Source organism: Chanodichthys erythropterus, chromosome 2, assembly GCF_024489055.1.
Source record: "Chanodichthys erythropterus isolate Z2021 chromosome 2, ASM2448905v1, whole genome shotgun sequence".
Classification (NCBI taxonomy): Eukaryota; Metazoa; Chordata; class Actinopteri; order Cypriniformes; family Xenocyprididae; genus Chanodichthys; species Chanodichthys erythropterus.
The window spans coordinates 29661103-29674033 of NC_090222.1; the positions used below are offsets into that span (position 1 = coordinate 29661103).

At 34.9% G+C, this 12931-nt stretch overlaps 1 protein-coding gene and 1 long non-coding RNA gene across 5 annotated transcripts in view; one reads left to right on the top strand and one right to left on the bottom strand.

Annotated features, from left to right (window-relative positions):
- LOC137035545 (uncharacterized) overlaps nt 1-1076 on the top strand; it is a 16175-nt gene extending 15099 nt beyond the window's left edge. Inside the window, exons 4-5 of the long non-coding RNA XR_010897091.1 lie at nt 15-166; nt 324-1076. This is a non-coding gene — a long non-coding RNA (uncharacterized lncRNA). The remainder of the gene's footprint in view (nt 1-14; nt 167-323) is intronic.
- On the bottom strand, nt 11-10894 carry dync1i1b (dynein cytoplasmic 1 intermediate chain 1b). Of its 4 annotated transcripts, none has more exons than XM_067408923.1 (16): nt 10787-10894; nt 10598-10712; nt 8941-9031; nt 7970-8029; nt 6740-6855; nt 6498-6584; nt 6249-6411; nt 5892-5991; nt 5666-5791; nt 5100-5246; nt 3196-3309; nt 2966-3099; nt 2605-2749; nt 2373-2513; nt 308-433; nt 11-121 (listed from the first exon to the last, which is right to left on the bottom strand). In XM_067408923.1, exons 1-16 carry the CDS (start codon nt 10892-10894, stop codon nt 11-13), a joined length of 1884 nt encoding a protein of 627 aa, XP_067265024.1. The 4 variants fall into 4 exon arrangements, with proteins under 4 accessions (XP_067265024.1, XP_067265015.1, XP_067265038.1 ...); XM_067408914.1 differs by having other exon boundaries at nt 8941-9082; XM_067408937.1 differs by lacking the exon at nt 7970-8029.
- Nucleotides 10895-12931: the final 2037 nt, after the last annotated feature.

Below are 12931 nucleotides of genomic sequence, written 5' to 3' on the forward strand. Positions count from 1 at the left end.
TGTGTCTGTCTCAGGCAGGCAGCTCCAACGCACCTTCTTCCTCTCCATCCCCTCGGTTTGCACGAATCTCCATGAGCGTACGGGCAAATTTGCTCCAGTCGTCTATATGTGGCACGGCCAACTGCTAAAATAGAGATACAACCAACTTCTGCATCACATATTACCGGTAGAACAGAATTAGTAACTGTTGAAATTTGCACATTGTTTGATCTGTCTGTGGATTTGACTGTAAGTGCAAATATTTCAAATTCATCCAAATTTTAGAGAATGACTTGTTCATGTACTCATGATGTATCTGTTATTATACCTCTCCCACATCATAGATCCAAACACGGCCCTCTGAATCACCCACTGCCACCTCTCTACCCCCGGATGCCCACCTGACCTGGTTCAGGGCACATCCTCCCTCCACGGTCACACTTGCCGATGGCACCTGGTACACACAGAAAACATGTTTTGGAATGTAAATATAATAACATGATTCATGATTCATCTAATTTAGTTCAAGCAGACAAATTTAAGGTAATGGCAATTTGCATGCAAATATGATGAGGTAAAATGCCCTCCTTCACACATTACCTTTATTTTTGTTCTTGACAGTAGATGCCACTAAATCTCATTTTAACACATTTATTGAATGGTTATGCTCTTATTAATGTTGACTTTTTAAGTTCACATGAACATTTATTAGATGATTATAAAGTGTTTAGAGATTAAATTATTTATTTTTTTCATAAATAGTAGTGATCTGTGAATTTATTTTATGTTGGATATTAGAAGTTTTTATGTCTATTTGCTGATGGAGGATTTGTAGTAATTAATTTGTAGTAATAAAATCAGCCCATATATAATTTATAGAATTTTATAAAACAGTTAGTTCCTGTCCTGGATTCTGATTGATCAATAGCTGTGTTTTATTCACGATAAAACACGGCTATGACCGCTTCATCCAACTATTCTGTGTATCACTACACAACACTCTTAGCAACGTAAACTGTATGTTCTCAATTGATATTGTTCATTGAAGCTTACTGTTTTATGAAGAGTATTAAGAGAAAGAGATCGAGTGAGCGAGTTTATTACCTGCATTCAGATTTAGCATTTTCCTTCAGGTCAGTCCTATGTTCATAATAAAAAAATCTGTTTAAATGTCCGATGTATTATCTTGTCCTTTTAACAGTTAAAGGGTTTTCCCGTGACTGACAGCGCTAGTCAAAGCATTTGTCAGTTGCGTCTTGTTCCGTGTTCACAACAATTCAGTGTTTCAATGTAAAAGTCTTTGCTACTGACTGACACACTCATAAAGACAGTCTTTGCTGCCATCTAATGGTGTAATAATGTAACTTCTGTTGCTGTTCAAGGTCAGGGACTATTTTTTCCAGCGGAAGGAAGGCTTTAGTGAAAGTTTACATCTCGAAAGTTGCATTGTTACATATTCTTTGCTTTAATATTTGTATTGTGTGGTAACTTTTATAAAAACAATAAGGTACTTAAGGCTAGTGCTGTAAGTCACAGCTTTGCGTCGTGCCTAACAACGCCCTTCAGCCGTGACTTATTCAAAAGTTTGAGGTCAGTATGACTTGTTTTTTTTGTCTGTTTTTAATTGAATACTTGTATTCAAAAGTGACATTAAGATTTACATTGTTACAAAAAAATACTATTTCAAATAATAATTCTGTTCTTTTGACCTTTGTATTCATCATCATCCTAAAAAAAAGTATCAATTTACAAAAACTTTAGGCAGCACAACTGTAATTTCAAAATTCAGCTTTGCCATCACAGGAATAAATAAAAAATAGAAAATGTATTAAAATAGAAAATAGTTATTTTAAATTGTAATCATATATATATATATATATATATATATATATATATATATATATATATATATATATATATATATATATATATATATATATATATATATATATATATATATATATATATATATAAATTTGTGCTCAAAATTATTCATACCCTTGGTAAATATGACCAAAGAAGGCTGTGAAAATAAATCTGCATCGTTAATACTTTTGATCTTTTATTTTAAAAAATCTACAAAAATCCAACCTTTCATTGGAGAATAATAATTTTAAATGGGGGGAAAATCTCATTATGAGAGAAATGTTTTAAAAAAAATTTAACTCAATGTCTAGGTTTATCCATATTTGACCCAAATTTGAGTTAAAACAACCAAGCATTTTTACATTAATGATACAAAAAAAAAAAAATCAGATGACATCTGGGAAAAGTTTACTCCGGGTTTACCCTTGGGGTTCTTTCCCCAAGTAGGGGGTCCTCTTACCCTAATATTAATTAACAGAATGTCTGAGTGAATAATGTCATATAATGATGAGCTGCGGTGGCCTGACCTCTGTGTAGTTGTTGAGATTCCAGAGGTCCAGGCGACCATTCCCATCGACTGTAGCAAAGAGCGCTGGATGCACTGGAGACCACATGATATCATACACATAGTCTGCATTGTCTTCAAAAGAATAGAGGTGCTTGTTATGCTGTCAGAGAGATAAAATAGTTATATTTATATAATGCTTAATGATCGAAATACAAATAGAGCAATACAAGAAGTTTCAAAACAACTCTTACTTTGGTTGACCACAGTTTCACTGTCCAGTCAAATGAGGAAGTAGTAAAGAGATGGGAGAAGTCAACTGGGCCCACAGAGTTATGGCAGCTGATTCCAGTCACAGGTCCCTGATGCCCATCGAACATTTCCCCAATACCAGCCTTACTGCATGGGACAAGTTAAACAAGTTCAAGGTAAAAGTAATGTTGCTTTTCATAAAATGTTTTTAATATTCACAGATATTATTAAAAAAACAGTTGACCCAAATATGAAAATTCTGTTGCTGAAGCAGAAGGTAAGGCAAGACAACACTTGGATTAGGCCGTCCAAGCTTCAAAAGTGTCCAGGTGTATAATATGTTCTGTTACGAGAACCACTGACCTCCCATGGCGGGATGCTGTGTAAACGGTGCCCTCTTCACTTCCTACCACATAGTTATTCACGTCACTTGCAGGGAAGGCCATGCAAGTGACTGCCACAGGCTTTGACTTGTTATAGATCAGCTCCATACTCTCCTGTGAGTAACAACAGACATGTAATGCATTGTTCTACATCAGTCAAATCTCAAATGACAATAATTCAATCTGTCTAAATGAGTTATATCTGGACACCTGAGGCTGTGAGAGCATGTCCAGACTCCAAGAGCACATCTTGCCATCTGTGGATACTGTGATCAGGTTGTTGGCATTTTGTGTTCCGACCACATTCACACAGTATACAGGATGCTGCAATAAATTGGTAAGATAACACAATGAATAAGTAATAAAATCCATAATATATGTGACAGTTTTGACATTATATTATTTTAAGGGGAGGAAATGATAAGGATATTTTCCCAAAACAAATAAGGGATTGTTTAGCCACATAATGAAAAAAGAAAAAACTTCACATCCGACGCATTTTGCAATTTACAATAATAGAAAGTCTCTCAGGAATATCTTTGGGTTGAGTACAACTCCCTTTCTGGGTCACCTCATTGACCTGGCAAACTTTTTTTTTTCTTTTCCAGCTTATTAACCATTAAACCACCATCACACTGAATTAGGTTACATGTAACCTGTTTTTCAGCACACAGAAGGCATGTCATATGATATATCGTATTATATTACAGTATTATACTATAACTATTATATGACATTATCTGTATATAATATAATATAATAATATGTTTAAATATATATATATATAAATGCACTACTTTGGGGTAGCTAAGATTTTTTTGAATAAGGATGGATTAAATTAATCTAAAGTGATGATAATGACATTTTGAATGTTACAAAATATTTTTATTTTAAATAAATAATGTTCTTTTTCTATTCAGAAAAAATGTATCACGGTTTCCACAAAAATATTAAAGGGTTAGTTCCCCCCCAAAAAAAATTCTGTCATTAATTACTCACCCTCATGTAGTTCCAAACCCTTAAGACCTTCGTTCATCTTCGGAACACAAATTAAGATATTTTTGATGAAATCAGAGAGGTATATGACTCGTCCATAGACAGCAATATAATCAAGGTTCAGAGAGGTATTAAAGACATTGTTAAAACAGTCAACGTGAATGCAGTGGTTCAACCTTAATTTTATGAAGCGAAAAGAATATTTTTTGTGCTCAAAAACAAAACAAAAATAACTTTCTTCAACAATATCTTCTCGTCTGTGTCATTCTCATACATTGTTTACATCCAGCCCTTCAACGTTATACACCAGAACGCCGACTCATTATTGGCCGGCTCCTGCATCAGCATCACACGCATGAGTCGTGCTGCTCACATGTGCAGCTTTGGCCAATACTGAGCCGGCATTCCGACGTAAACATGGAAGCCTTCACTGTGCTTACTTGCAGTAACTATGTAAGGATAATGACAGGGAAGAGAAGAGATTGTTGAATAGAGTCATCATTTTTGTTTTGTTTTTGAGCACAAAAAGTATTCACGTCTATTCATAATATTAAGGTTGAACCACTGCAGTGACGTCAGCTGTTTTAACAATGTCTTTAGTACTTTTTTGGACCTTGAAAGTTTCGGTTAAATTGCTATGAATGAACAATATACCTCTCGGATTTCATCAAAAATATCTTAATTTGTGTTCTGAAGATGAATGAAGGTCTTACGGGTGTGGAACGACATGAGGGTGAGTAATAAATGACAGAATTTTCATTTTTGGGTGAAATAACCCTTTAAGCAGCACAACTGTTTTCAACATTGATAATAATTAATAAGGAATGTTTCTTAAGCAGCAAATCTGCATATTAAAATGATTTCTGAAGGATCATGTGAGTAATGATGCTGAAAATTCAGCTTTATACAGGAATAAATAAAATGTTAAAATATATTCAAATAGAAATGTTAATTTAATGTAATAATATTTCACAATATTACAGTTTTTATTGTATATTTGATCAAATAAATGCAGATTTGATGGCATAAGAGACTTCTTATCGACACCAAACTTTTGAAAGTTAGTGTAAATATATATTTATATTTTTAAACATTTTATCTGTAATCGGTGCTCTTACAGTGTGTGCAGTTGCAGACAGGGGTGTCCTTTGCACTGGGGTCCTCCTGTGACTTCGATTGTCCCACAGTGCTATCTGTCCTGAGTAAGTGCCTCCGATCACGAGGTTGGGATGAAACTGAGCAAAGCCAACTGACATCACTGAGGACTACAGGGGGAAAGCCATAAAATGCATTAGTAATTACTTGTGCCAATTTTAAATTTCCTTTGCTACGCTTAATGTTTTGGCATAGAGGACGTCAGCTTGCCCACCATCAAGGTTGATTTGAACAAAGGGAGCATACAGGCAATAAACTGAACAATAAGAGCTCATTTATCAGTGACATCAGCGCAAACACAGAATGATGTGCATTAATGACGCAGACAACATCCGAAAGTTGAGCTCTATTGTTAGTGTTTTTTAATAATATAAATTCAATTTAGATTCAGGCTTCTCAATAAAAGTTGATTACTCACACGCATACTCAATGTATAATAAAAAATGCTATTAAGTATATTGAAATGAAGCCGAAAGGAACAACATCCAGGTATTCAAGGTTTTTAATTGGGAGCAATGGGACTTCAAACCTGACAGTGGAATATGTACTCGGGGGTCGTCCTCTTAAACTTCATATTCCAGACCAGCACAACTCCATCTGGCTCATGAGGCGCATCCTCATTAGTGTTGTACGAGGCCACTAGCAATTCAGGATACTGCAAAAAGTATATTAAGAGTTTTGTATTTGTGACTAACACATTTGCATTAGTCATCGCTTATATTAATGTAATTTTAAAGTTCTTATTAATAAAGTACCTGTGGTGACCAATCCAGGGAAGTGACGACTCGATGTTTAGACCAATGCTCATCATAGAAATGTCGATTAAAAGACAAGTTTGATCCAGCTTGCATGTCCCTGATAACAAAACAAACTTTTGCATTCTAGTACAATCATGCAAAGCAATTTACAGTAAGTTTCCCAGGAGTCACTTGAAGTTGAGTGCAACACTTAAGTTTCTGGGTCACCTCATTAAACCTGATTTCAAACCATTAAACCACCATCATCCTACATTAGGTTAAACAGACGCTTCTGGTACCATCTAATGGATAACTTTTCTGTCTTCATGTGGGAATCTGTGTATGTTTGACTGTTATATAAGCCTCTGCTCTGACCCTTCTTTGTCCTCCATATCTCGCCCACTGTAGTCAAAGAAAATGTCCGTATCCTCAGCCAGCACTCGCTCCACTACACGGATGCTTCGGTCGAAGAAAAACAGGAAATCCTCTGAATGAACAATCTGCTCTTTCTCCTCATTGGTGAGTTCTCTAGGATGAACTAAAACACACAAATTCATACAGCTCTGTATGACGTTACACTTCCTATAAATGTATTAGTTTCTTTTTTCTTTTTTTTGTTCTTGCCTTCTTCGGCCTCCTGAGGCTTGTCCTCCTCTAGCTGCTGTGACACCGGCTCAGATTTTGGCACTGACAACTCCTCATCCTCCTCCTCTGTGGAAAACAGACATTTTTGGGAACACTGTAATAGGTGAGATGAGTGTAATGGCATTTGTTTTGTAGACAAAGCCATTATATTCAGTTTCATATGTATGGTATGTATCCATTTTAACTATAATATATAGGAATAAAAACAGCTCTTTACTTACCCTCAGGCTGATCAGATGTGACAGGGGTCTGTGTCTCTTTGGAGTATGTCACCAGTTCTTTTGGCATGAAATCAATCTGAACAATTTTTGATGCTCCAAGCCTATGCATCTTGCAGCTAAGAAATCAAGCCAAAATGAGAACATTTTAATGTTTTTTTTTAGCTTAGACTACTTGAAAGCATCAGTTACTTAATCCTACTAAAGTCTTAAAGGGTTAGTTCACCCAAAAATGAAATTTCTGTCATTAATTACTCCCCTTCATGTCGTTCCAAACCCGTAAGACCTTTGTTCATTTTTGGAACACAATTTAAGATATTTTTGATTAAATCCAAGAGGTTTCTGAACCACACATAAGCAGCAACGTCATTGCACCTTTTAAGGAAAAGACATTGTTAAAACAGTCCATGTGACTACAGTGGTTCAACCTTAATGTTATGAAACAACGAGTATACTTTTTGTGCACAAAAACAAAACGTACGACTGTACATGTGAGCAGCACAACGCATGTGTGTGATGCTGACACAGGAGCCGGCCAATAATGAGTCGGCATTCTGGCGTAGAACATGGAAGCTCTGCACTGTCTGTACAATGTAAACAGCGTAGCAGAATGACAGGGAAGAGAAGAAATTGTTGAACAAAGTCATTATTTTTGTTTTGTTTTTTGCGCACAAAAAGTATTCTCGTTGTTTCATAACATTAAGGTTGAACCACTGTAGTCACATTAATAATTTTAATAAAGTCTTTACTACCTTTCTGGGCCCTGAAAGGTGCAATGACATTGCTGCCTATGTGTGGTTCAGAAACGTCTCGGATTTCATCAAAAATATCTTAATTTGTGTTCCGAAGATGAACGAAGGTCTTACGCATATGGAACAACATGAGGGTGAGTACTTAATGACAGAAATTTCATTTTTGGGTGAACTAACCCATTAAAGTGCAGTCACATTAATGCAATTTTGCATGCAAAAACGGTCTATTGTCAATAGTGTGGTGATGTATGAAGCACTGCTCACAGAGAAGCCATTTTCAAACGAAGCAGCTTTCTGTTAGTCAGCACGGCAAATTCGCATGAACAGCTTAAACATGAGCGAACTTTTCGCCCTTACAAGAAACTCCCAATTGCGCAAAATGTTGCCTCGCAATGGTAAATGTGACTGCACCTTTAGGCTTTTATTCTAAATTTCTCAGTTGAAACTGAGTGTTTCCTCATTGTTGAGGTGGCAGTCTCACCCATGAACAGAATCTGCAAGAAGCTGAAGAGCTGAGGGGTCGGTGTCCCATTGCAACGTCCTAGAGAGATCAGAAGAATACATCAATCGTTAAGAGGGATGAGACCAAGAGCATGCATGATTAGGTTCTGCAGCTTCACCAGCAGTGCATAACCCTCTTTCATGCATGATTACATGAGATAACACACTGTCTCTTGAAATGAAATCACATATAGACTTTGGCACCATACTCTTGAAAAGCTACAACAGAACCACATCCACTGATGGGTGATGCATCAACAAATGCCAGGATCTAACAATGACAACATAAACACTTCTCCTTACCGATATCTGATGTCCCCATCAAAGATATAGGGAAAAGGAAAAACATCAGACTTAGTCTTAAGGGAAATACTAAAATAAAAAATATAATAAATAAATTTAAATTAAAAATATCAAAAAAATAAATAGCCAAAATATTTTGACCTACGAAATAATGCAAAACTTCCCCGAAATTAATCAAATCAAATGTCGTTCAAATAATTTTTCATTTTTTCAGAAAATATATAATTTCTCTAAATCAGCCATAATATAGTAAATTTGTCTGATGTCTTGATAAGAATGTATGAGCAAATTATAGATATATAAATTAAACTGCAATCACCCTTAAAGTTCACAACATCCTTTAAAATAGGAATTTTCAAAGCTTTTGATGCCAAGGACCTCCAAATGTGATGATCACATTGTGAGGGACACTCTTCTAAAAATATGAAATTAATTAAATATATGATATTTATAATAAGCCACTTATACTGTGTGAGAAAAACACATGACATGCAAAATGAAATAACTGGCTTTTAAATGGTTACTATAATGAAATCAAAATAAATTGTTAAAATATTATCTGGAAAATATCTGATTTGTATTGTAAGTATTTCAAAATGGTTTAAAAGCTGAGATATAGTCTGATGAACAATCATGCAGATTTCATACCTTCCCACCGTCCCTCCATCTATGGACTCTTGACTTCCAGTTTCACTGGGCGGGCTCACTGATTGCGAAGAGGGAGACATAGGGGTTGGGACTAAATAATGAAAATAACAGGTATCCCATGTTAAAAGCTGCAGTGGCTGCACTGATGGCCAGCAGTGGCAGACACAGGCAAATCAAAATGAACAGAATGGATTGAAATGGTCAAATCAAAGAGAAAAAAATCCAAAAGGAAAAACAACAGGAGAGATTGTCAAGCGAATTTCACTTTTCTCTAATATGTTAGAATTTTGATATTATTAATCATCTTATCTTCAGAATTATGATGATTACAATTGTACATGGAATATCATCTTATAAATCTATTTATAAAGTTTGTCACAGTGAAGTCTACTTCAAGTACAGCCACAGTGTAAAAGACAGGAGTTTAATAAACTGATTATTAAATAGAGGTAACTTCTTTATATTCATATAATAAAAGTAATAATTGTTTTGGGGATTAATTCTTTACCTAACTTAGCAATAAATTTACATCTAGCAAAAATTCTAATGAGAACGCAAGCCATTCCTGCGCAGAAGATTTAAAATAATGGTAGGACTCAAATACAGGCCAAAGCGACATGCCCTTTATCTATAAAACAGCAAAAATCAGTCCAAAATGAACCATACCCTTGAAAGAAAGAAGTGTGCTTAATTGTATTGAATGTACACTTGTAGTGTACTACAAATAAAAGTACAATTTAAAAAAAAACTGTACTTGCAGATAACATATTAATAAAATAAAAGGTCACTTATATGTACTTAAAGTACACTTTTTTTACACACTCAAGTACACATGAAAATACACTTATGCTTTAAAGTACACTTATTTTGATGTGTTGACTAACATACTAAAGCATAAATAAAGTACTTGAATATAAATTTAACTTTGGTGTGTTATTTTATTTTAATTTTAAAGTTAATATATTTGATATGTACTAAATTGCAACCTCATCATTACAAACAGGGCTGGAAATGGGGAGACTCAGAGTTCCAGTTCAAAATGTAGAGGTTTTTCATCTTTTATTCATCTTATAGCCTCCAAACGCTATGCAAATTTCATATATAATAAAAATTTAAAATAATAAAGTAGATTTTGATTACAATACATGCTTTGCAGTACATTTTAAACATATTTCAAAGACAACAGAATTATAAAATTACATATAAAAGTAATAAAGTCATACTTAAGTGGTTAAAGAAATCTCTAACATTCTGCTAACTGCATTTAATATAAATTATAACTATAATATATTTGTATTTGATTGCAATTAACATGCAATTCAGATTCTGAAAAAATTACATTCAGTTTGCACTCAAACATTTCCCTTGTTTATTATTTCCATAATTAATAACTCTTCAAAAACTAACAACTCTTTTCAAAAGTACAGTATGCTAGTAGTGTACTTCTTTTTCACAAGGGTAGGGGGAAGCCCTATAGGATATAGCTCTAAAGATTCCTGAGTGAGATATATATATATATATAAAAATATACTCTTTTGCATTATAAAGACTCCTGATGATTCCTTTTATCATTTCGTTCAAGCAGGTGCCATGACAAAGATGTATCTCACACACATTATGTACATGCACAGACAGCTAAATGTTCTGTATCATATACCTAAAGGTGGTTCTGGTGAAATCCCAATGCTCTGCAGGAGAGCCTCTGTCTCTCTTCTCTTTCTGTCTAGGTCCGAGTCTTCTGACACGTTCTCAGTCCTCTGAAGCGTCTCAGACTGCAGCACAGAACAATTATTCGCAGATGATGAAATGATAAATGGCAATAATATCCATCAAAAACAGCACTTACCTCTTTCTTTTTTCTCTCTTCCTCCTTTCTTTTCTTCTCCTCTCGAATCTGGGCTAAGCGCTGCTTTTTGCGCTCAAGCTCAGCTTTCAGGTCACTTCTATCAGCCATCTTCGTGTTGTTCAATCTATGTATAGTATGAACAGTTTTAATTTTAATTTTAGTACTCATGCATGAATGCTGTCATGCTTCAAAATACATCAATGTCACACAAACTTTCCATCAAGTGGAACACATTAGAGGCTATCCAGAGAATGTGCTTTGGCTTTAAAATTTTGTGAAGGTCTTTTCTGTGTCTACATTTTGCATTTGGCTGAATTTCAGTGGATGAAGTTATACATCTGGTTTCGTTTGTTCATATACAGATATGATCAGCCTGAGTAAGGCCATTAGTCTAATGGACACAGTTACAGTGCAAGCTAAAATACTGTGACTACAACTAAATGAATACAGAATACATTGAGAAATGTAGGATTTATTTTAAAGCACACTATGCAACAATGCAACTGCAATAAATTATCAATTGAGCAAATAAATACAAATTGAAATCTAAAATATAATCAATAAAATCTCTTTGGTGAACCTCCACACAGAAATAATAAAGATCGACGTGGAGGAATGATAATACATTACATACTAACCTAATATCCTGCAAAGAAAAATGACGTGACTCTGGGTTCATAAAGGCACTTGACTGACAAGAATTATAAAAGAAGACACGTAACAGCGAATTAAAGTAAATACACAATCCTGTTCATTCACAAACGGTTGTCGTTGCATTTCAATGAATGAAAGCATCAATGCACTGAATGCAGTCCGCAACAAAGCCTCTTAGGCTAAATGATATTTGAATGTAATAGTTTAACTATACCGTCTTGTTTATGTCGATTCAACCAGGGCGCGCTCTCGTGTAAATGCTGAAATAAGAGGCTAAATCTACACATGAACATCAACAGCTAAATGAAAACACAAAGCATCACCAGTTCACTTCATTCTCATCAGCACCCAAAGCCGGAAGTGCTCAATGCCAATACGTCACAAACGCCTCCCAGCAACAGCGGGCAGCGCTTAGTCGTCTGAAAGATGGCTGTTCTAAATCAAAGTGAGCTGCTGCTGCCTACCTAGGTCCTATACCCAGACAATGTTTGAATGTCTGTAATGCACAAAACACAAAAAAATTATATATATATATATATATATATATATATATATATATATATTATATAATCCAGTCTTGTTGGAGTATTAACGTTAGTTTTTGAAACATAGCCGAAGTTTTTCAGTAAAGTAGCGTTGTTTTTTTCAGTAAGGATGCACTAAAAACATCAAAAGACGTTTATAATGTTGTAAAAGACTTTTAGTTCAAATGTTCTTTTACTTATCAAAGAATCCCAAAAAGAATATTGATATTATATAATTTCCACAACTGTACTGTATTTTGCCAAGATTGTTAAAGGGTTAGTTCACCCAAAAATGAAAATTCTGTCATTTATTACTTACCCTCAGCAATGACACTTCCTCTCTCAAGATCCATAAAGGTACTAAAAACATATTTAAATCGGTTCATGTGAGTACAGTGGTTCAATATTAATATTATAAAACGACGAGAATATTTTTGGAGCGCCAAAAAAACAAAACAAAAGAACGACTTATTTAGTGATGGCCGATTTCAAAACACTGCTTCAGGAAGCATCGGAGCACAAATGAATCGGTGTATCGAGTCTGCTGTTCGGAGCGCCAAAGTCACGTGATTTGAGCCGTTGGCAGTTTGATGCGCGATCTGAATCATGATTCGAAACACTGATTCATTTGTGCTCCGAATCTTCCTGAAGCAGTGTTTTGAAATCGGCCATCACTAAACAAGTCGTTATTTAGTTTTTTTTGGAGCACCAAAAATATTCTCGTCGCTTTATAATATTACTATTGAACCACTGTACTCACATGAACCGATTTAAATATGATTTTAGTACCTTTATGGATCTTGAGAGAGGAAGTGTCCATTGCTCCCTATGGAGGCCTCACGGAGCCATCGGATTTCAACTAAAATATCTTAATTTGTGTTCCGAAGATTAACGAAGGTTTTACGGGTGTGGAATGACATGAGGGTAAGTAATAAATGACAGAATTTTCATTTTGGGTGAACTAACC